The 25,815-nt window shown below is 38.0% G+C and overlaps 1 protein-coding gene across 2 annotated transcripts in view; it reads right to left on the bottom strand.

The window, feature by feature from the left end:
* Window positions 1-2,869: 2,869 nt before the first annotated feature.
* GCT (RNA polymerase II transcription mediator) overlaps window positions 2,870-25,815 on the bottom strand; it is a 68,217-nt gene continuing 45,271 nt past the window's right edge. For both annotated transcript variants that reach the window (XM_089154806.1, XM_089154805.1), the window contains 4 exons: window positions 16,307-16,602; window positions 14,579-15,665; window positions 14,091-14,459; window positions 2,870-3,734 (listed from right to left, as the gene is read on the bottom strand). In XM_089154806.1, coding sequence (XP_089010932.1) covers window positions 3,127-3,734; window positions 14,091-14,459; window positions 14,579-15,665; window positions 16,307-16,602 — 2,360 coding nt within the window. In that variant the 3' untranslated portion in view covers window positions 2,870-3,126. The remainder of the gene's footprint in view (window positions 3,735-14,090; window positions 14,460-14,578; window positions 15,666-16,306; window positions 16,603-25,815) is intronic.

The following is a 25,815-nucleotide window of genomic DNA, read 5'->3' as shown; positions in this document are numbered from 1 at the left end:
TGCGTGCAGTTCTCCATTTTTCTGTTAATAATTCCTGCAGCCAACCAACCTCCCTAGCAACTTCAAGCCTTCGAAATCCATCTTTACAACTGGAGTGTCACAACGACATTCTTTCGAACCGAAAAGGCTTCTCTCATTTATTTCTATTGTCCTGTATCAAAAAAAAAAAAAATGTTATGATTAGGTTCTTTTTTTTTTTGGTAAACTGATTTTCAATTAGAAGATTGGCAAGAAAAAGCCAAGACATCCTGAGTACAGACATCAAGAAGCCAAGGAGCGGAAATAGGCCATACAGTCCTACTTGCAACGGACTGGGCCTTCTTAGCTAGACAATCGGCTACAGAGTTAGCCCATCTAGAAACAAAGTGAACCGACCAAATTGGTTCAAAAGAAAGCAAGAGACGGATGTCCTCAACCGCACGAAGAGCATCCAGATCCATCGGGAGGAAAGGATCCTCAAAGAAGCGAACTAAAGCTTTAGAGTCACATTCGAACAGCACATTCTTCAAACCTTCATCGCTCACCCAAAAGCATGCTTCCTTTAGGGCCATCGCCACTCCGACAAGAATAGAGGAAAACGAAGCTGGAATTGTCGTCGCAAAGAGGCAAACACCTTTAGACTCTCGCATCATGAAACCCAAGCCAGCGGTCTTCTCTTCAGCAGATAAGGAAAAATCAGAGTTGATCTTGACCGAAGAGTTAGCCAGCGGAGACCAGGTTCTAGGTTATGATTAGGTTTGGCAGCAACTGTTGCATCCAAAAATTTATTATGCCACTCAAGATTGGCAAAGGCATGGTCGAGTTTCACACATATCCAAGCATCTCCCCTTCTACGGTTTGTTCAAGTAAAAGATTGCCCATTTGATCCAAGATCCAACAAAGAGCATTCATCCAGCATATTTGAAATGGGGTTGTCTTTCCTAGTGGGAACCATATTTCAAGGGAACTTATGCATATTAGACATGGGAATGGTAGATATCTTTGTATTGTATGAGCTGGCTTTTGCAGCATGACTTGTCACCATGAAAATAAATAAATAAATAAAATTTAAAATATATATATATATATATATATATATATATATATATATATATATATATATATATATATAATTACTAAATCAGCCTTCTAAGCATAATGGAATTTCACAAAAGATGGATTTTTTTTTCTTCTCTTTAAGTCGAACATGAACTTACATTAAACTCTGAAGGGAATTTTTTTTTGGTCAAGCTCTCTAGGGATCCATACTTAGACATAGGATGAGTACAAGAAAAGGCAGTTAGGACTGTCACCAAACTCTCATTGAAAGAGAAAATTTCAACACTCCTTTAACAAGAAATCTGCATATTGATCTCCAAATCTATTAACAAAATCATATTTAACAGACTCGGACCCACCACCTCCGGTGATCTAATGGGCCCAAGCTCACTTCCAAGTTGTTTGGCAGCCCTATGTGCTAGGTTTAAATCCCCTTAAAAAAAAAATTTAGTCCTAGAAATATATGCATTTATAATCACAGATAAACTGCCACAAGCCCTATCCAATGAATTGAGCAGCCCATTAAGGGCTAACACCGTAGGATTACAGTGTGAAACAACGTTATAAAATGGGGTATCTAATCTTCGAAGTTTATTAGGTCCATTTCTGACAACCTCTGGATGAATGACATTTGTCCATCAATCACATCCAAAGATTAAAATTAATTAAAATTAAAAATTTTCTATCTTCAAAATCTTACCTCAACCTTTGATGTGACTGATAGACACGTGTCATTCATCCTGACAAAATGGATGGTCCATTTCCTGATCAACTTCCATCTAATCTTTAGGTGATAAAAAATGTTAGATCTCAATTCTAGAATCAAACCCAAAACTGATAATCTTCACATAACTGCCATGACAAAGCTTGGAGCCGTAGGTTCTGCAGGAGTTGGTATTGTTCCTTCAGCATTTCTCTGCGACCCCAAGAACTTGAGCACCTCTCAGCCAAAATTCCTCAGAAATCGGGGTCGTTACTTTCTACTCCTCGGAGCAGCAGTAGAATTGGGGTGTCCAGCAGCAGAGACTGTTTTATTCCTCTGCTTTTAAGCTTTCCTTGTTTCTATGGAAAACCCTTAGAAAGCTGAATTTTTGTTCTGGTGAGTTCTCTTACGGGGAAAAATAATTAAGTGTAGTTTTCAGTTTTCACACAGAGATAAAACCATAATTTATATTATTATTAGAATTTTTTACAATAAATTACGTTTACGTTTCATAGCAATTAACAGTCTCCAACCATTATTTTTTTTTCAAATTTCAAATAAAAAAAATTGAAATATTCCTCAAATTATTTAATATGTATAATATTACTAAAATATCCCCATGCTCTATTATTATCAACCATATTCTTCCTTGGCCAAATAAAAGCACTCCTGATATGCAAATCATGGTCGACATATCGGATCCGATCAGAACCAAACGAACTTTCTACATAATTTTATCCCCCCCAGAAAAAAAAACTTCAAAAAATTGAATGTTAAGCCTCAAACTACTTAGATGTGGAGAACATGACCGTTGCTCTCCAAGCAATGCAATACACTGCTGCTGCAAAGCACAAGCACCTAAGAGATCTGATTAATCCCCACCCCAACTAAACACCATCACAAGATAGAGCTTAAGATTAGAACCACCAATGCAATAGGCAGTTATTGCTGCAAAACAAGATTGGATGGCTGTGACCAATTCCTATTAGGTTTAGGTTTTCATTTTTGGGCCAATGATCAAGAGTTCAAGACCTATTTAACAGTCACCTGCAATATGCTACACCAGTTACCACATGTGACCGACCAACACCCCCCCCCCCCCCCCCCCCCCCAAAAAAAAAACCCTTCTCTCTCTTTTCCCTCTCTTTCACCAAATAACCCATACACACACATGCTTGCTCATGCCCTTCAAAGGAAGGATTTTAAATTGCATATACACATGTTACATTCATGGTACAGAACTACAACATTGGCAGTGTGTACACAATCCTGCATGCACTACACTGGGTCTTCAACTTCATTGCTGGTTAGTCCAAGGTGTAAACCAAGTTAACAGAGTAAAGAATAGTCATTCCAAGTGAACCATTCTAGCCTGCCTAGCCACATTAGTCTGACTTTTCACTTTGCTGAGAAAGCTCCCTATCAGCAAAATGAAGCAGCCTCCTCAGCCTCAAAAGCATGTCACAGTGAAAAGGCAATGCAGTTCGCCTGTCCAAAAATGCTGGGCTCGCTGTCATCCAAGACAGAGCTTGAAGCTCTGATGCAACAGACTCAAGAACTGAATGAGTCTCAATCTCGATGTCTCTTCCTTCAGAGCTTAAATTTCTTCCTTGCTTTATGCATCCCCTAGAAATCTTCTCTCGAATGATGTTGTTACTACCATAGTAGTCAACAAGACTAACTGATAGGACCGAAGGCCATTCGTCCTTTGAGCTACTCCTGGAATCCTTCCTGATAGAGGGTACTGCTTTTGAAACCACAAATCCAGTGCACAGTGGAATAGCTGAGCCTTTACTATGTAACAGATGGGCCAGAGGTGGGGATTCGGAGGTGAGGCACGTTGGAAGTTGTAAAGGCATTGGAGAGAGGAAGCGCATACTGGGCGAAGGGATTAGAATGTAGGTTGATGAAGTAGATCCAAGAGACTTGACAGGGCTGAAACCTTCCAAATAGCTTGCTGTTCCGATACTACTGCCGCCTTGACCTCCTCCACCTGTAGAGAATATGAATATTGTTAAAATGCAGGTGCCCATCAATACTGATAGAAAATGATCAAACTATTGTTTTTTCACTGTCACTGTACTCTTGCATGTGACCTAGATAAGAATTTCATACCAATATCCAAGAGAGAACACCTATAGGACGAATAATATTTCAAAAGCAACACAAGGAGATTGGGAGGGGGAAATAGGGTGCTGCAGAATTTCAGGTGAGGGGAGGTCTCCTATGGTGTGGCAAGGTGGAAAAGAAGATTGGGAGAGATGGAAAAGGGATAGGAGATTCTTTTTCCTTTTCTCTTTTCTTTTTCTTTCTTTTTTCTTTTTTATGAAGGGGGGGGGGGTGTTGGGGGTTTACTGGATGCCTGTTGAAGAGGCTTGCAGAATTGTTGAGAGGATCACTGATTAAGGTGCCACAGGCTTTTGAATCCCTCTTTGTGATTGCTTGTAGAAGAGACTATGGCTGAAGAACTTGAAATTGCAGAAAACAATGAACAATATCAGCCGTGGGCTTCCCTCCTTGGGAACCCATGACTCCATTCAAGTCTTCAGTTCTATTCTTTATTCATTCCAAGCTGTTTTGGTTACAAGGGGGTGGCTCTATTTATAGCCTTACAGCTGAAGGAAATCATACTAGGAAAGTTTTAAGTAATTTACTTGGACTTAACAAGAGAATTCTATTTAGGATAGGATTTCCTATTACAGTTGGACTTAACTAGAAAAGGACTCCAGTTTTAAAGAGTTCTCAAACAAACAAATGTGACTGAATCAAAGCTACCTATTTTAAGAAGGAATCTAACTTGAAAATAAGCTTCCAACCTGGACTCTAATCAGACCAGGACTCCAAACACTTACTGAAATAAAAAACAAAAAGTAGATATTGGCTCCTAAAAATATTCTGGATCTTCCTGAGCCATTTGGAGCTCCAGAGGAGTGGGTAAATTACCCTTTTGCCCCCTACAGGTTTTGTCCACCCTATAGGGCTGCCACTTGGGGCCTGATTTGGGCCCAATTTCTGCCTCGCCCTTTCAGTGCCAATCTCGGTTACATCAAGGTTACTTGCTCTTTGTTATTTGAAATGCAAGTATCCAAAACCTTCTGGGCCAACATAGTGTTAAATCGTGTTACCCATCAACTGTATGCCTTCCTCTTATCTTGAAAAGCCATATTTCCTACTCTGTTATTTCCCTTTCATCCTCTTTTTGTATTGCCTCATCAGGCTTTTCGATGTATTTGTGTTATTTGTGATCAACGTCTGGGTCATGTAAATTAGATCCTAGGTCCCTAAATATCCTTTTGTTGGATATTATCATACAAAAAGAAAAAGAAAAAAAAAAAAAAGGATATCGTTGTTACTCATTTTGAGATATTTTGTCATTGTGTATGTCTTTCTTTGAGACTACACCTTTTTTAACTCGCTCACTCTTTCTGATCTAGATGATGATTTTCCCATTTGTATCTCTTCTACTCGTATGTCATAGGTTTCCTTGCCACCTCTTCATGTTCCACCCACTCAGTCTGATGTCACCATCGTTATCAAAGGCATCTAGACAGCTACCGTCCCTCCATCTCTTGCCTTTCCACTAGCTTCTCGTTCATCAGCAGATCCAGTTGTCTTCCCCCCTGCCCTCCCCGGGCCCCCAAAAAAAATAAAGGAAAAAAAAAAAAAAAACCTCCGGCTTATCCTTCAGATCAAGGTACAAGATTTTGTTTCATCACGAGGTTTCGGCCACCCCGAGAACACCAAAATCCCGTTGAGACCTAGTACAAAATCAGCCCTGTCTTGGCGAGTTTTATGCATCAAGTTGTTTTTTGATAACCTATTTTAGGGCCTATAAGCAAAAATCAATCATTAGTTTGGTTACAAATAAAGCCACAATGGTCTTTTGGGTTTGCACTCTTGTTTATGTCTATGCGGTCCAATTTGAATGGATTTTCACATATCTAAATATTCTTGAAGTATAAATTCACATTCAATGAAACATTATTTTAGGCTATATTAACACATTTAAATGACCATACTGCAAAAATAGTAACCTCAATAACAGTTTTGTATTCCAAAATTCCTGATATTACAACCGAAATTTTGAGATACTAAAATATTATTAAAGTTTATTCAGCTAGTCCAATTTCGTTTCAGTGACCTCAAACAATTCAAAATCTTGCCAGATTTCAAACCATTGCACTTCAGGAAGGTAATTGGAGTTGAATTCAACATCAATCGCTTCTTTCTTTTTTCCCCTTATTTTAACCTTAGTCCTCACTTTCATGCTTGTATGTCTGTAGTTGTAAATCATCCACTTCCTAAATCTGTTTCGAAGGCATTAGTTAGTCCTGGGTGGTCTGTTGCCATGCATGATAAGTTGCTCCCTCTTGAAGAGAAGAAGACTCAGGCCTTGGCCCCTTACCAACCTGGAAGACCACTACTGGATGTCGGGTATTTGCAGAATCACAGTTGAAGCCAACCTATATGGCACCCTCACTCGTTTGAAAGCTTGACTGGTGGCAAAGGTGTATGCTCAGCTCTACGGTATTGAGAACCTAGACACCTTCCTGGAGACTAAACTCACTTCAGTTCATAGTTTGCTGTCTCTTGCTACTACTTTTCATTGGACATTATGTCAGCTTGATGCGAAGAATGCATTCCTTCATAGTGATCTACATGTGGAAGTTCATATGTAAACACCTCCAGTTTTGTTGCTTAGGGGGAGAGTGGTTTGGTATGTAAACTCAATAACTTATTATATGGGCTGAAACAATCACCTAGAGCATGGTTTGGTCACTTTACTTTTGTGATAAGTGATCACTTGGAACTCTTCTGTCATTCTAGTGCTGGAAATGTATTTCATGTTGTCTATGTTAATAACATTGTTATTAATGGAGATGACTCCGCAGTATCGATAATTGAAGACTCACCTATAGCAAGAATTTCAGACCAAAGATTTGGGATGGCTCAAGTATTTTTTTTGGGATTGAGGTAGCATAATCCAAGAAGGGTATCTTCCTATCACAGAGTATGTTATTGATATATTATCTGAAACAGAGATGCTTAGATATATAGCTCTCAAGACTCCCATGGACCCAAACATGAAACTTATTCCAGATAATGAGGAATTCTTGACAACCCAGAAGAAGTATCGAAATTGGTAGGAAAATTAAATTACTTGACAATAATGAGGTCTGACATTGTCTTTCCTACCAGTGTTTTAAGTCAGTTCATCTCTGCTCCTAGGACAACCCATCAGGATCCTATTATAAGGTATCTCAAAAGTGCCCTAGACATGGGGTACTATATAAAAATCATGGTCATAGGCAGGTGAAAGGATTCTCCGATGCCAGTTGGGCAGATTCTCCAGTTGATAGGTGGTCTACCACAAGTTTTCGTACTTCTGTTGGATCTAAATGTCATGGAAGAGCAAGAAACAAACTGTGATTGCTCGATCAAGTGCAGAATCTAAATATCATGCAATGGCACAGTTTACTTGTGAACTAATGCATATTAGCGAACTACTCAGAGAACTTGGTTTTGATGATGTTTCTCATATGTTACTATGGTGTGATAATCAGGTGGCTAATCACATAGCATCGAACCAGTGTTTCATGAGTGCACATAGCATATTCCAGTTGACTGTTATTTTGTTCGAGAGAAGCTACAGCAAGGATTAATATCTCCTACCATGACAATTTAAGGGAGTAATAGCAGATCTATTCACCAAGGAGTGCAATAGTTGATTACATTTGCAACAAGCTGAGCATGGACAACTTATATGCTCCAGCTTGAGGGGAGTGTTAGAAGGGTATTTGGGCAGGAAAATAGCCCATGAAGAGTTAAGAGCTATAGGCCTAATCCTCTTTATTTATTTATTCTAAGTTAGATTTCTTGTCCTATAATTCATTTGCAATCTGCTTTTCAACTTCCCTAGTTTGATTAGGTTGGTAATGGGAACCTATAAATAATGCTAGAAGGCATTGGAGGCTTCACAAGTTTCTGTGAAGCTCCACAGCATATAATGGGTTCTTCTTTCTTTCTTTCTTTCTTTCTTTCTTCTCACTTCCTAACCCCAAATTCTATTTACTCACGGGGAATGAGTTAGCAGAGAAAATCTTAGGGAAGAAGCTTGGACAGATTCTTATTACAGAGTTCAATACTAGTTACTAGAACCCATCGAATCTCAAGAAACAAGGATTACAAGGCTTATTAGTAGTCTTCCACAAATTAAAAAGAACACGGTTACTTTTCTGAAATGCAGCCTTGAATTTCACAAGGATCTCAAGATCAACTGGTTGGGCAATAAGTGTGAGGAAGAGAGAACTTAGAAGATGGGTGAAGGGAGCCCCTTCACCAACTACTAAAAATGTAATGAAACTATTTACACATATTCAGTTACCAAACCAATTTTTATTCCAAAAAAACCTGTTCCTTTTGTAGTTAGCAAACATTTCTTTCCATTTCTTACAAATGGTTTTCAGTAATGATTTTTTCTTTAACAGGTCAAATTGAGAATGAAAAATGATACCATAAAGAGCCTAAGACTGAAGGTGTTTCTGGCAACACTACTAACTAGACACCTTGCCAACGGAGATGAGATGAGATGACAGTAATGCAGTTCTAAATTGGAAGGATCAAACTGTAATCCAATAACTAGAATCTGAGATGAACTGCTAATTCAGTTAGGTAAAGAATGGGGCTTAGGTTAAGAAAAGGGCTAGGGTTTGGCAAGACCTAGGTTTTGATGATGTGGCTACGCCAGGTTCTAGTTATCAATCATTAGAGTTGAGTGGGGGAATGTGGAACGTGTGGTGATTACTTCTCAAGAATTCACTGAATTAAGGCCTATGATTTCAAAAACCATTTTTAAGAAACGGGCAAGGGTTTGGTAAGAAAACCTAATTTTTTAAATCGTTTTCTTTAAACACAAAACTCAAAGGTGCAGTGCTTACTTCTCAAGTAATCATTACAGTTGAGTGGTGGAACGTGAACTTAAAAAAGAAAAGAAAAAGAAGAGGATTTTGATTCGGTGGAGGAAAAACAATATATATATATATATATATATTATTTATTATTATTATTTTTTTAATTACTGTATCAGTGTTGTACAGTAGGGCTGCAATAGGGACGGGCTAGCCCAGGCTTTTCAAATCCCAATCCCAACCCTATATGTTTTTATCTAAATCCATTTCGCCCTAACCCTAATTTAGCGCCTAGAATTCTTGTCCTTGTCCTAGGCCCTAAACCCTATGGGCCAAGCCAAGACCATTCCCACCATAATTGGGATGGGTTGGCCCTGGCCCTGACCCTATCCTTGATTGGCCTTTGAACCTGACCCTATCCCTAGTTAGCCTTGACCTTGACCCTGCCCTTGATTGGCCCTAACCTTGTCCATGTCCCTTATTGGGTCTGACCCTGACCTTGTACTTGATTGGCCCTGACCCTGACCCTGTCTCTGTCCTTAATTGGGCATGACCCTATCTTTGTCCTTGATTGGCCCTGACTCTATCTCTGATCAAATTCGAAACATCTATATAATTGATATGCATACTCTAAGTTCTTGTTACTTTTGTATCTAACATATGTCATTCAATTTGAACCATCCAATATATAAAAATATTGTTCTATTAAAAACGTTTTATATAGTTAAGTGACTCACAAATACAAGTTGATGCTAATTTTTAGAGTTTTATACTTTTCATTATTCTAATTTTAAAATATGCCCAATCAATATAAATAAAAAATGTAAAGGGATATATATATATATATATATACACACACACACACACACACAATATTTTGTACATACCAACAAAATACATTTTAAAAGACAAAAACTAGTCCAATGATGTAAAGTATCTATTAAACCTTGTTAATTAAAACCCAATTGTTTTTACCTAAAAGAAAGTAGAAATATAAATAATATTTACCTTAGAACATAGGTTTGTACAATTTTATTCTTCCAAACTGATTTTTTTTCGAATAATACCAATAATTTTAGCCAATTCCGGATTGAAAAATAGGATTCATATTAAAAATTAAAAAAATACCAATTACATTATAACAATGATTTATTTGTCAATCTCTCTACAAGTTGATTTCATGTTCATTTGATTGATTCATTAATTAATAAAAAAATACAATAGATAGTAGAGACTCACATCATTGAAGGCCGATGCATCATCTTTATCAACAATATGGTTAAAAATATATTTTTGAATACATTGTCATATAAAAAAAATTAATCTATGGATCATGTCATTCAAATTTCTCTTAACAACTTTCTATTTTGAAATTTTACTTAGATATTCCAAATTAGGAATGTCAATTTATAAAAAATTACACCTAGGTGCAAGAATGACTTGAATTGCTTTCAATTATTATTTATAGTATGAGGCTAGTACACATATTTACACTTAGTTAAACTTGTTGTGTAATGATTGTCAAAAAGCACCTAGAATACTTTAGTTAGAATTTTCATCGTAGAATGCCCTAGATTAAAAGTAATGATTTGTGACCTTAAATATATGGCCTTTAAATTGTACCCTAGTTTAATTAGAATTTTTATTCTCAAACACCCTAATTAAATTGAATTAGAAATTGGTTCTAAATAAGTCAACAATTATTTACATAAATATACTTAATAAGAATGTAGAATGTCACAAATGACTTATCTGTTTTTATCGTAATAAATTAAAAAATCATTTATTTTTACAAAATGACAATAGAAAAAGAAATAAAAAGATAATATAAAACTAAGTGGACTTATTAGATCAGAATGACTTAGGGTCAAAATTAAGACTTGGATCAAAGTTAGTATGAAGCTCAATATTAAGATGAAAGTTAGGGTTAGGTTAAGGGACAAAATCAAGGTCGAAATCAGGTCAAACAATAATCCCAGGCTACCCTTGACCCTGATTCAAGGCCAGGATATTTTAGCCTTGACCCGCCCTCAGGGGCAAAATCTTAAGTCTAGGCCCTGTTGTTTAGCTCAAGGTGGGATAGAGCAAGTTAGGGCCACTAGGGCAAAACTTACACCCCTACCATACAGGTTGTACAAAGTTGTGTGACAATTTTTTGTACAAAGTTGGATGATTTCTAAGGTTTTTTGACATTCTGGATTCAATGGAAGTGATGGATCGAGGATATTTCGTTCTGTTGGTATTGATGCGTTCGTATAGTGATCAACAATTAGGTTATTTAGGTTGATGACGTGTATGGAGGGAACAAATCAAGTAATCTATACAAGCTTGCAAGGAGTGTTGAAACAAACGGAGCGTCAGTTGGCACTTAGGTAAGGTTACAGGTGGAAAATATTTATAGGTTATTCAAGTAACAAACAAGGCAAATCTAGGTAGGAAGTAGGTGACTTTCGCTTCAGATTCGGTGAGTGGCAATGATCTCTCAGAAAGGGCTGCAGCAATTGGAGAGGTGGAACCATGTCACATCGGTGATGAGTTATACAAGACACCCCAAGTGCGGGTTTGCGCCATGTTGGCCTAGGTGATGGCGGTCAGGAAAGGCATCCTTGGAGAGGATGTGGGCCATGCAGTAAGGTGTGGCGAATACACAAAGACGAGTGATTGCAGAGAGACATCAACAACAGTTTTCCTCAAACTGGTTTGTGGAATTCAAGCCAAGGTGGAAATTGTTGGTTTTGGGTGTCTTGTATTATGCAGGTCCATAGAGTTATAGTTTGGTCGTATTTGTAACTAGAACAAGGCTTTAAGTACATATGCATGGATAAATTTGTAAATATATGGGGGTTAGGGTTTCCCCATAAATAGTCTTAGTGAGAATGTGGGATAACCTACAATATATCCATCCCTGCAGGGGATGGGAGGGGGGGGGCAAGCAAAGGGTAGCACTTTGTGAGGTGTGAGAGTGGTGAGTTTTTCAGAATATAGTGGAAATCTTTTTCTCTAGTAGATGTAGGCAATTTGGCCGAACCATGTTAAATTCTTCATGAGTGTTTTGCTTGTGTTCTTCCTCATGGTGTGCGCCCGTCCCGAACACATCATGAGATTGAGTAGTCAAACTTGCAACTGCTAGAAGAAATCTGGTGGAAGACATTGCGAAGGAGAATAGTGCTCTAAGCAATTAAAAATGATATGCTTAAAAGTTAAAAATACAATGCTTGACATAGGACTCAAACTAAAACCAGGACTCAAAATTAAATGAGAAACCAATGTGAAATCCTATAAATAGAATTACAACTCCAAACATGACTTTACACTAAGCATATACATTCCATTAAATGCAAATATAGTATAGGCACCTCATAAATGTACTAAACTTACATCTTATTCTATTCTATTAGCATTTTTCTGTAAAGTCATCATTTTTTTATATTGTATTTTCAAAATTACCCTTAAGTCAGTGTGAGAATATCCCATTGCCCTTCACCTCAAATATACAAAACAATCTATACAGTTTGACTTCTTCCCTGCACTATATTGGATGAATCCCAATATCAAAAACAGTTCCATAATTCAATCCCAATCCAGAACTTCAATAAGATCCCCCTCTCCTTTTCCTCCAATCTCACTCATCTTTTTTCTCTTCCACTATTCCAACCCCCAAAAAAAAGAAAAGAGGCAAAAATCAGAGCTTTCTTGAGGTGATGAACTGTGAAAGTGAACCCATTCCACACTCTCTCTGTTTCTCTTTCTTTTTGGCCCTGAGAAAGCAACCCATTTCAATGCCTCATTGGCTTTCTTCCTTGTCAAGGCAGCTTCTATAACTTTCCTCTCTGACTCAACCTGAGCTGCAGCCACAGCTTTACCACTGAAGTGATGACAATCCATGCAGCAGTAAGGAAACCTTTTGCTGACTTCTGATGAATCACCAGCAATATTTAAACACTAACATCGAAAAAACAGAAGGCTAGTGTTCCCCCTAGCTGGCCAAACATATTGACAAGCATTCTCTAGTCCAACACAAGCTAATTAAGTGAGAAACTGGAGCATTTCAAACACGCAAGCAATTCATGAAGATGGGGTAAAGAATCCTCCTAAATCTATAACCAATTAGTACAAAGCAATCCAGGGTAAAGATTCAAAGCAGAAGAGGTCCAGACCCGTCAAAGGCTATGTTGATGATGTTTATTGCAAAGGAGCCCATGCTCTTTGCACAAGCACGGCACTCAGAGCCTGTGCCTCACATCATCACAGCAGCATTAAGGAACTGCAACTGAAATCAACAAAAGAACCCCACTGAAACCCCATAAACCACAAGTCTTCAATTCGAGAAAATTTAGGTATAGTACAAAGATATACAAATTGAAGATAAACCTGTAGACGTGGAATGTTATCCGTCAAGAGCTTTTCGTATTTCTTGACCTCTCCTCCTTTCTGCACTCAACCCTTTGTCACTATCCGTCATGTCTCCTTTCTTCTCACTCAACTCAACCTCCTAATTTTGAAAACGGGATTGACCAAGCTAGATGAACCAATTTTTAAAACCAAAGTTTCACTGAAGAACAAAATGTTTTCCTCCAAATTTGGAGACTTCCCACAAATTTCAAGGAATTAATTTATTCACTATAACATAAGAACTCAACTTACTAAACTCATCCCAACAGTAGAGGTGAGATTTAAATCCTGTGAAGAAGAAGAAAGGAGCAAGGGTGGGGTTGTAGAGAAGGAGGGGAACCAATGAGAGGAAGGAGTTGCAGGTGACACCATGGTGTTCGATAAAAAAGAAGAGGAGAAGATGAGGAGTAACACAGGGTATTATGGTAAGTTTATGTTGTTTATGCAAAGAGCAGTCTTGTTAATTTAGAAAAAGTTAATTTAGAAAAAGGGTAAAGTGGTCTTTTTTTATGTTTACATTTAACAGCATTAACAGAACAGAGGATGCGTACCATTTTTGCATTTTGTGGGTGCCTGTGCTTTGGAGCAACATTTTTGAGGCGTCTGATACTAACTAAACCTACTAAACTACATGCACAATTTTAGCACTGGTTTAGGGGAATCACAACACCTACTAGTGCTGGTTTAGAAAGGAACCCATACACCCATGGCTGGTTCTGGGCAGCTGAACTACATTGGGAAGGGCGGGAAAATGATCATAGAAATGCATATTGTTGAAATCCAGCTAAGATCACATGTTCAGATTAATAGGTGGGTGTTATAACCCATACACCCTATAAAGGTTTGCTAGAACTAAAATGTTACTGCAGACTAAATTATAGGCTTGCTTCTACTTTTCCATTTGTTGCAGGAAAGAGGGGTGGGGGTGGCTGGGTGGGGAGAGGCAGCTGGGCAACCCCTTGACAACCCTGTTTCTATCAAATAAAATGCACTAAACAAAAAGCGGTAAAGAGGAAATAACAGAAGCAAAATGTAGAATGATGACTTACCCGGGGAAGAAATATCAGCATGAAAGACTAGATGCAGGGAATGGTCAAGGGAAACTCCAACCAAACTGATACTCTGCACCCACTGAAATAGTCCCCTTGAACTGTCCACTGGAATTTGCCCACCCATAAGCTGCTTCCTTGTATTGTTCTGCCCTAAAACACCTTTCATAAAAGTAGAAGCTTTCGTGTGAGGACTGTATAGAGGACTGGGAGAGGAAGGTAGGGTTCTTTCTTGAAAACTCATCTCCTGTTTCTGTAATGAAGTCCCACTACTGCTTGTAGGAATTCCATCAGGGGAAGATCGTCGAAGTTGTAGTGGCCACTTCTTCACTTCATTTCCACCAACCAAGTAGATTGCTTTCTGCCATTCTGTCCACAATATCAATGGTGATGAATCAAAATTGCAAAGTGAACAATTAAAAAGCATAACATGCAAATAGTAATGAAGAATGAAAAACACAAACACAAAATTTTTAAGTCCAAAATACCTTGGCATTCTAGCTCAAAGAAGGACCCGATACGTGTGATAACTAAATCTCTAGACTTAGCAGTACCAACCTCAGTGGAAGAACAAGATATCATCTGACAAGCTTGGTGGAGCACCTGGACAAAAACACATTGTAACCCCTTCGTATCCTGTCGACTACTAATTCCACCAAAAGGAAATATGTGGCTGTCAAGCAATTCTCCCCTGGAATCTGTCCAGATGCAGACTAACCAACGCCAGTCCTCAGTCCACCCATAGCAACAATGAAGGCTCGCAGACTTCTGATTGTTGCATCCTTCAGACTCTGACCCATCAATAAGAGAGCTTGATCCAATATCCATATTTCCAACCGAGTTAGAACCCTGCATGAAGCCGCCACCAGCACTGTCATCTGCAGCCCTTGTAGACTCTGATGTTTCATTACCAAATGCTGTGGGCATAAGTCCATGCTCCACAGAGCCAGGTTCGGCAAGAATAAAAAGTGGTTCAAACAAACATCGGGCATCATCTTGAAGAAGAAAATCCACAGATCTGTTTGGGTCAGATCCTAGTCCTCCACCCCTTGATTGCCATGAATTATCCCAAGGCCCAGGTCTCAAGCCAGAATCAAGTTCACCCTCTCTAGGAAGGGATGTTCCGGTAATTCTAGGTGCACAGTCCTTCCACATTCCTGGAATAGAGGACAACTGCATCGAAGTTGCGTTGGTTTTACCTGAGGTGCCTGCTGATTGCACATCACTAAAAGACGATCGAGAAATACGGCGGGCTTTATTGTAAACTGTGAATGCAACTTCCTTGAGAAGGACAAGTTCATTAAGAGCAGGACTGGTAACCCTAAAAACAGCATCTACAGTAACAATCTGCAAGACTAATTTTGGAATACTAAACCCTGATATCGTCACAACATTTGACGTTGAAGTTTCATCCACAGCAGTCGAGCAGCTTAAAGCCTTCCCAACTTGAGTATGCAACAAAGACCTTCTCTCTTTATCGGAAGAGAGAACTACTGACCCAATGGCATTGGAAGACTCTACAAGAGTCTGAAGAATTGCAATGGGCTCAGGGAAGGGGCACACCACGTAGATTACCTGCTCAGCATCACCAAATCACCAACAAGATTAAATTTGCTCAGAGGCTAGAGCCAGTTCAGTTTTAAATATATGTGATGAGACAATCTAGTGATATAACATGCTTATTAGAGGCTAGCTTACTTCTTTGTTCCCTTTATATAGTGAGTTGATTTTCTAAATGCAACAGAAGTAATAGTAATTTGCACTCAGCATAAATAACTATAGTGATTAGAAGAGGGGCTTCCTCCATCCCTCCCTCAATTATATTTCCATTTCTCCGTTCATAAACACCACCTGATATGCCCAGTAGTGAAAACAAAAGATCCAAGTGGCATCAGATTGGTGATAAAACATCACTAGCTTAAGACTTTGTCAACTAATGGCTCTTAAAACTTCTAATGATTTTAATATTTTAGGAAAAATATAAGGTAGACGTAAACCCCCCCCCCCCCCAAAATAAATAAATAAATATATAAAACAAAACTAAACACACAAAAAAATAATTAAAGTTGCATGCCAGCAGTACCTTAAATGAAACATCCTAAAACAACAGAACTAGCTCTACAAAATGCCAACACGTATCCCAGTTGATTGAAGCGAATTAATTAAACAGAAAATCTCTATCACCCTTGAAGAATTATTAAAAGTTAACAACTTACCGTGCAAGGACCAGTAACCCCATCCTTTTGATTTGTGCTTAAATTTGAACCGAGCTTGAGAGCCTTGAGAACCTTGGAAAGAGACTTAAGAAAGCTTGCCAACTCCCATCCATTCGATAAAGACAAAAGATAATCACTTATTGAGCCCATAATAGAAGCATTATTGTTTTCTATCTTCATTGATTGGGGACTATCAACAAAAACAAAACCACAAGGTGAACTTTTCCCGGAGGCTTGGTCCAACTGGCCTCCCACATTTTGCGGTGCATGAGTTCCCAGTTTGCAGGTTTCATAAACTGCCAAAGATAAGATGTGTTATACTGAAAGCATAATATAATTTTTTATAATCAATTTGGCCACGTAAAATTTGTGCACTAAAGACTGAGCAAAAAATTAGGTGCAGCAACAGACAGGACTTAAAATGAGTTGACTTCATCAAATAAGTCTGGTTTGGAAGAAAAGTGAGGCAATTAAAGTTCTGAGGGATCTGTCCCTCATCAGCAACCATATTAAAATGGTCCCCCAAGACACAACCAAGGAAAAAATTTCGGTCGAAACCAAGATTTCAACCCAAGAAAAGACCAAATTTTTAGTTCGACCAAAATTTCAGTCAAAACATATGATTTTTTTTTAACTTTCGACCCTAGGTTTTGGGCCTTATATGACATCCATTTCATCTAATTTACTGCCTCCTACCTATTTAAAGCATAATAAACACAATGGAACAAGTATTTTGCCACCAAAAAAAAAAAAAACCATTGAAATTTTATCATTCAAGTATACTAACAAATGACTGGTTTCGACAAGTACAAATTGTATTTACATTCAGGCATAGAATCATCAGCACAGACAAATTGTTTGATAGAATAGTGGCATATACAACAAGTCAACAAAATAAAATGACCAACTAGATCAAGAGATTGTGTCTCAAATATATTAAGTTGAAGCCCATATATCAAATATACATAAAATAAAAATACAAAATTTAGAAAATAATTATTAAAATCAGAAAATGAAAAAATGGTAGCAAATAATAAAAAAATAAGTTTAACAAAACACAATGAACATAGTCCCAGGCTAAACATATATTAATTTCAAGGCAATACAAGATCATTTAATCATAAACAACACAAAAAAGAAGGGGGAAGTTTGGAACTATAGGTTATGGCTCATGCTTCACGTTCTATTGCTACCAGAGTTTCCTTTGTAGCTGTTGTGGCTTAAGAAGTGTTTGGAGGCAAAAGATGAGTAAAAGAGGTGCTTGAAGGTAAAGGAGTCGTGGAAATTAGGGAAAAATGGGATAGAAATCAACAAAAACTGAGGAAAACAAGTTCGAATGTTGAAATGGTCGAAATTTCGGTCGAAACCTCCAAAATGGTAGAAATCTCCGACGACACCTGTAACTTTTCCGAAATAATTGGAATTTCGTTTCGGTTTTCAAAAAATGCAAGTATTTTGGTCAAAATTTCGGTTGAAATTTCTTCTATGGACAACCATGATGGTTTCAAAAAGTATGTGATGTCAACTGTTTCCACGAATTCCACAGGGCTAGGGTTGTTTACCCAAACCCTGGGATCCCTAATTCAAACCAAGGGAATATTGGTAATTTTACCAATTCTCGTGGTGTCTTAGGTCCAAGTCCCATTAAGTCCAATTTGTTGTCTGGACCCTAGATATATCTTTGTTTTCTCATTTGGACTGGCATTTTGTGAGTTATTGTAGAGTCCTTGTCTAGATGTGATTCCTAGTTGGTTCGGATCCCTAGTTTGAGTCTACTTTTAATTAAGACTCCAAATCAACTCTTAGAGTCCCAATTAGATCTCTCTAGAGTAAATTATGATAGAGTCTGTTGGAAGTATAACTGAGGTTTCCTAATTATAATAAGATTCCTCTTTGAATCTCCTATTTTAATTATTATTTTTTTCTTATATTTCTTATATTGGTTTCATATTCTATGTTAGAATAGGTTTCCTAGTAAGTCTAGGATTGGATTTTCTATTCCTATTGCTTTGTATTTCCTTTTCCTACTGAGAGTGGGGCTCACTCAGATTGTAACCGACTAACCGTAAATACCCCATTGGAGCCTATGAATAAATCATACCTTCCGAGCAATAATTTCTTCAAATTCCAACATGGTATCAAAGCCCCTTTGAAATTGTCGTTTTGAGAGTCATATAGGTTTCTGGTTTGAAGAACCGAACCCTAGTTCAATGGAGAAGATGAACTAAGAACCGAACCCTAGTTCAATGGAGAAGATGAACTAGGGTCCCATGAAGATTTAACACGTATTTTCAGTTAAGGAAATCTCCCTCTTTGTTTTTGCTGCAGTGCCACTGTCATTGTTAACCGATATGATTTTTTGTAGTTGGTGAACCTCTACCTACTCTTGTGCTGTCATGTTCTTGTTTCTTTGGAAGTTTTATTGTCTGTCAGTGTATGGATAATTCAAGTTTTTCTTTTTCCAACTCCTTTTTCCTCAGTCATTAAGTGAAGGTGCTTATTGTGATGGAGGACAAAATAGAGAAGAAAGAAGAATAAAGAAGATGGAGTAAAAAGAAGGGGAAATCTTAGAAGAATTAGTCTTGAAGAAGGGGAAGAGGGAGAAGAACACTCATAAGAAGAAGAAGAGATAGGGGGTGGCTGCAAAGCACAAAGCTAAAGCTTCAATTCATATTTTTCTATTCCATCCTCTAAAAAGCTAATTACAAGTGTTTAAATAATAAAAGAGACATACTTCAATAAAAAACAACTATAGTAAGACTCTTGGTAATTTAAAACTAACAAAAAACTGATCATATTAGGACTTGTAGGAATTTAAAACATACTAAAACTGATCTTAGATATCCACCCGAATTAAAAATCTAATTACATAATTATCCCAATAAATAAATAACAAAATCCTAAGGGCGCGTTTGATAACGTTCTTATAAAACGTTTCTGGCGTTCTTCTGTTCTTTGGGAACGGAAGAACGGGTTAGAGGCGTTTGATAAAACGGTTCGTTCTTTTGTTCTTTAAGAACGGACCAATCAGAAAAGTGTTCTAAAGAACGCTTTTTGGAGAACATAAAAAAGATGTTTTTACCAAAGAATAGAAATAGAAGTGATAAAATTGGTTCAAATTGAAGCCTTAGAACAAGTTTATCAAACAACAACTTATTTTTCAACCCCAAAAAAAATAAAAATAAAAAAATAAAAAACACTCACATATTCTATTTAGTGTTTTAAAAATATTTTCAGAACGGATTTATCAAATGCCCATTTTCAAGTAAAGAACGGTCTTTTAGCACATAAACATTAAAAAACGGTTTTACATAAGAACTGGTTTCTCAGAACGGAAACGTTACCAAACGCATACTAAATTATCTCTAAAACTCCCACAAAAACAGTTCCTATTTTATCTCATTGCAAGCTGCATTTTGGGCCCACCAAATTTGAATCTATCTCCATGCAAGCAAGAATTGGAGCCCACCAAATATGAAAATTATCATCTAGGTTACTGTTCACATTACTGTAGTAAGAATGGTAACTTCTGGTTGTGCTGCATCATATTGTCTTTTAGTTCTCAAGCTTTCCCTTTGTGTTTTTGCAACTTCTAATAAGTGCCTCCTAATTCAATTGTGAAAGAAAAAAGAAAAAGAAAAAAGGAAGGTGAGAGAGAGAGTTAGTTGGACCTTTCAGATTTTATCCTTTTTTCCTAGATTTGTTCCATTGTGCTTCCGTTTTGTTTGGGTTAGATTTATTTTTTACCCAAAAAATTGTGAGTTAGATCCAATTAGGATTTTTTTCCCTTTTTGTTTCCTTTAATCTAGGCTTTACTTCATCCTATTTACCCACAATTTTTTGCTTAACTTCCTTTCACCTTACGTTACCTCTTTAACTTTTTTTTTAGGTAACTTATTTAATGATTATTTCTTACCTTAATTTCCACCCACACCCTTTCATGCTATTTGCATCTTACCATTAAAATTTCTTCCTTTCAAAAATTATCCATTGGCTTTCATTTGTATTCTTTTATAGTGTAAGAGTCCATATCCTGCACAAAGTATGTAACCCTTTATTTAGTCACACGCTGTCAAAGTGCTAGGCAAAGTGAGATGATCGAGGACGGTGAAAAACTATGGAAGCACCCATCAAAAATTGCACTAGGATGCCTAAGCATTGCATAGGAGACTCTTTGACAACCTTGCAATCAATGGATGGTTCTATGAAATAATTGGGAAGAGAATGGCAAACTTTATATCTGTTTGTGGTAAACAGATACTCTCTTTTTCTTTTGCCTCAACAATACTTTTCACAGTCACTGTTCACAAACCCATAAGCATATCTACCTTTGCATTCTTTCCGAAATTTCTACTATCTTGCAAGACACTATTCAGTGATAATGTTTTCCATACTACCTGTCCTTATAGTCAAGCAACAAAATCAAACTTTGTCAGCTCCCCTAGATCACATACTGAAAAAGGGCATTATTAATGCCATGAAGGACCAATGTAGCTGGGGATGCCTGAACATGCAGGTTGAACTGGTGGTTTCCTTTATATGATGTCTTTCAGTTATCCCCATCATTCCAGGGCCATATCAATGTGAGGGAAGTGAAAGTTTCAGTTCAGTTTTCCACGTCTTGCAGAGCTTAACATGTTTGTAGTCAATTTTATATTTTCGAAGTTAAATCTTGAGTTGATTTAAGATGTCATTTTAGGAATTGTACAAATTTCGGTCAAAACAGAAACGAAACTCAAGGGGACCGAAAAGAAGTCCCAGGTTTCGATCGAAACTGTCGAAATTTCAACCTTGGGTCGAAATCTGGTTGAACCAGATTGGACCAGCTGGGGAAATGTGGGAAACTTCAACTGTTTCGATCGAAACTTCATTAAATAGTTAAGTGAACCGGCTAAACCAACCAGTTCACTTTTATAAAAAGTCCTCAGTTCCGATCACGAAAACATGGCGGCAGCAGGGAGTCGAAACTCCATTTTCCCACCATTCTTCGAGCTGTTTTTCATGATTTTGCATCATTTCGACCACTTTTCAGCACTCCTTTGTTGATTTCAGCCCTTCTTGGTGGATTATTTCATGGTTTTCAAGCTTTGTTGCAAGATAACCTAAGTTTCCCCTATTTTTTTATTTTTTCCTTTCTTTCATGGTCAAATGGTGTTAGAATGTTTTGAAATTTACTATGATGGTCTCTAGTAGGTAGATTAACAAGTGGTTGCAGTTGGATTTGATCGTTGTAGTGTTCTACTATTTTTTTATTTTTCATATTTTAAAAAATACCTAAAAATTACATTTTTTTATTTGCTTCATGCTCAAAGCATATTGGATTGAGTTGGTATTGTTATGTGTTGTCTCTAATAAGTAGATTTACATATGTAATTCATTGAATCTGATTTCTGAAGTGTTTTACTATGTTTTCTGATTTTTCTTGTATTTAATAATTATTATAAAAATATTTTTAATTAGGAACAAAATTTTCAAAATGTTTATGAATACCTTACTTTACATGTGTAATTGATTGAATCTGTTTTTTTTATGTGTTTTACTAAGTTTTCTGATTTTCCTTGTATTTAATAATTATTATAAAAAAAAATTTAATTAGGAACAAAAATTTCAAAATGTTTATGAATACCTTACTTTACATATGTGATTGATTGAATCTGATTGTTGAAGTGTTTTACTATGTTTTCTAATTTTTCTTGTATTTGTATTTGATAATTATTATGAAACACATTTTAATTGTAAAAAAATATATATTTTTTTTAATTAGGAATCTGACTCTTGCCAGGCTATCCTAATTCTTCATCCTTAGTTGAAGATCCAAGGAAAGTTTGGGAACATTATTAATGACATCCGTCAAAGATTCATATCAAATGGACATTGTCTATTTCACCCACATTAGATAAGAAGGAAACCAAATAGCTGATTGGTGTTCAAGGATGTTCTGTGATGAAATGAAAATCCTGAAAAACCTACAAAAGCCACCTCTGGAATTAGAGGAATTTCTTCAGGCTGATATGTTGGTTGGGCCAAATTGATCCTGTGTGATCCCGTTCTTTCTATAAAAAGAAGTGTTGGGTTTCTATTTTAACGGTGACTATTATGTATGTTTGTATCAAGAATTCAGGATTCAGGCACAAACTTTTGAGTTAGAGACTCAGAAACACGATGTCAGACATAGCTTGGCAGTATGGTAGGCCTCTAACGAATGATAGGAAGAAGTCAGAGTGTAAATATTGTTTGAAAAAGATTGGATTAGGTGGGACCACTGGACTAAAGATCCATCTAGCGGGAGGGGACCCCAATGTGGTTGGATGCCTCAACGTCCCTTATGAAGTTAAAGTGGCAATGGCAAAATATGTGACAGGAGGGCAAGAGAAGAGGGCATAGAAAGCAAAGAGGGATTAGTTCCTGGCAGCATGCCTAGAGGAGGTGGGAGAGCAAAATGTGGATCCAAATCAAGTTGATGCATCATCCCATAGGCAAAGATGGAGAGAATACTCAGGATGAATAGGGAGTCTCAGACTCGATGAGATGGAGGACACAGAGGGCCATGGGTGCAGGGTCATCTAGATATCCGGATGTTGAGAGGGCAAACGGAGGCAGCTCCAATATAAGGAGGAGCCAGAGTGTCAAAGAGTCAATTCCATTACCATGAGCCCCATGATCACGACCTAGTGCCACATCTGCTGCACCTAGACCCAGTGCCACATCTGCTGCTTTTAGACCCATTGCGTTAGATCTTGATGTGCAGATACTACGCATTGATCCAGACTTGTTTGTGAGACCACAGACAAAACAGAAGAAATTAAAGCATATGTGGGGTAATGTGAAGGAGGTGGGGATGACCTTTTCTAAGTGGGAATTATATCACAGTGTTCCTGCAAATGCTGCACAGGGGCCCTTATTATAAGGCGATGGTGGATGAGATCAATGGTGTTGGACATGGGGTGGTTGGGCCAACCCCATATGAGATATATAATGAATATCTCCCACGGCATAAGGAAGACTTGAAGGCCTACATTGATGGTCTTAAGCTGATGTGGAGGCACTATGGGGTGAGAGTGATGTGTGATGGTTGTACTGATCCCACTAGACAATCTATCATCAATTTTATGCTGAATTATGATGGGAGGACGGTGTTCCTCAAGTCTGTTGATGCATCCGGTTACAAGAAAGATGCAAGATACATATATGGGTTGCTGAAGAGTGTGGTGAAAGAGGTTGGAGTCGAGCACATGGTGCAGATTGCAACTGATAATGGCTCCAATTTCAAGATGGTTGGGATGAAGTTGGAGAATCCAAGGTATAGGCTCTTCTGGACTCCTTTTGCGGCACATTGTATTGAATTGATGCTGAAAGACATGGGCAAATCAAATTTGAAGAACGTTGTTCAGCAGGCTCGAAATGTGACCACATTCATATATAACCATGGATATGCTTTGGATATGTTGAGGAGGATATGTGGTGGTGACTTGGTGAGGCCTGGGGTCACAAGATTTTCTACAAGTTGGATTGCCTTGAAGAGTTTTGAGAAGAAGAAAACCCAACTACGTGCAATGTTTGCATCTGAAGAGTGGTTTGCTTGGCCCCAATCAGAGTCACCGGCAGGGAGAGCAACACGGACCACCATATCCAGTGATACCTTATGGGAAAATCTAAAAGTTGTTGTGAAGCTTCTAGACCCTGTGGTGATAGTCTTGAAGTTGGTAGATCAACAAAGAAACCAACTTTACCATATATATGGGCTGCAGTGGAGATGATGAAGGAGGTGGTTAGGAAAGTATATCCTAAGGGCAACTAGAAATTCCTTAATATCATCCAAGAGAGATGGGAAAGGCAATTGAAACATCCATTACATTTGGTTGGTCAGTTGAAAGTTATTAAAATTTTCAAGTTATTACTTAAATACTTAATTGTTAATAACTTAATATTTATTATGTAGTCTGTAGTTTCTTACCATCTCATTTGTCGGCTTGTTTGATAGCCTATTATTTGAATCCCATGTACCACTACAGTATAGAACTTGGGATGAGGGTAGATTTGATCCGAGCAGTCCATCAACTAGTGGAAAGGTTGGAACCGAATCCGGCAAAACAAGCATTAATTAATAATGAGGTAAGATTGTGACTTTTGACTTGTGAATTGTGAGATGACTAGTAGTCTAGTACTTAAGATAAATACTTATTTTTTTATACTAACTTTATAATTATTTATTGCAGTTAAAGGCTTTTAAAGATGCTACTGGTAGCTTCGGTCACTCAGTGACTATTAAGGCTAGGGAGAACAGCACTCCTGGTTAGTCACTTAGTCTAAGTCTTAGATACTCAATTTGAGTTTTTGAGACAATTATTTTTACTGTTATTAATTTGGTTGGTTATGTTTCTTGCAGCTGAGTGGTGGCTGCAATACAGCTTAGACTCAGAGTACTTGATTAACATTGAAGTTAGAGTGCTCTCCCAGACATCTTCTGCCACCGGCTGCGAGTGTAACTGGAGCACATTCAATATGGTACATTCTAAGAGGCGAAACTGTTTGGGGGTGAAGCAGCTAGAGGATCTTGTATATGTTCACTATAATATGAGGTTGAGAGAGGAGCACATTAAGTTAGGTCTAGAGCGAGGCAATGGGGACAAGATTGAGATGGCTAACATCTTTGCCATGGATGATGAGGAGGACCCCCTATTTGAGTGGGTCAGAGAGCCATTGTTGGATGAGGCGGGAGGTCGACCCAACAGTCAAATTGCACAAGAGATGGGAGCTAATGCGGATGAGTTCTTGGCCACAAATGGGAGAGTGCACACCGAGCCTAACCGTCCCTTTGTACCACACCCCAATGCATCTAGTGTCAATAAGGATAATATTGTATGGTTAGATGATGATGATGATGATGATGTTACTCAGCCACCCGCCAGTTAGGCACAAGATGATGACGACGATGATGATGATGATGTTGGACTTGGTGGCGGGATGACAGTGGGAGTGGTGATGATGATGATGATGATGATGATGGGCCTGCTGATCAAGATTCAGCTGAACCACGAGACAAACAGGGAGAGCCATTGAGGTTCACGAGGGAGACTCAGTTCACCCACACTACGCAAGATGTCAACCACGGTGCAGGTCGTACTTCTACTTACAGCCGGAAGGGGAAAAGGAAAGGGAAGCAGCATAGACATGGGTATGAGGATGACACTTCATCGTAGAGGTCTTACCATCCCACTGATGTAAATAGCTTGGTAGGTTCCATGGGATCTATGAGTCTAGATGAGTCAAGAGGCTCCACAGCAAGATGCTGGATACTAGCGACATCAGATCCCCACTCGTACGAGAGTGGTATGGAGAGTATTGCATCTTCTTCCGGGGCTTACAGTAATGCATCTTATGGTCAGGGGTTTCCTCAGGATTATGGGAGACAGACTAGGAGGTATTATCCAGAGTCTGATGGGAAGACGGTATATGTCGAGGTATAAATGGATAACCGAAATCCACTTCCGAATTCGTTTAGGGGTATC

Source organism: Hakea prostrata, chromosome 5 (assembly GCF_041222555.1).
Source record: "Hakea prostrata isolate BN-2017 chromosome 5, UWA_Hpros_2, whole genome shotgun sequence".
NCBI lineage: Eukaryota > Viridiplantae > Streptophyta > Magnoliopsida > Proteales > Proteaceae > Hakea > Hakea prostrata.
Note: the sequence above shows the minus strand (reverse complement) of the source record. Positions and strands in the feature narration are given on the sequence as shown.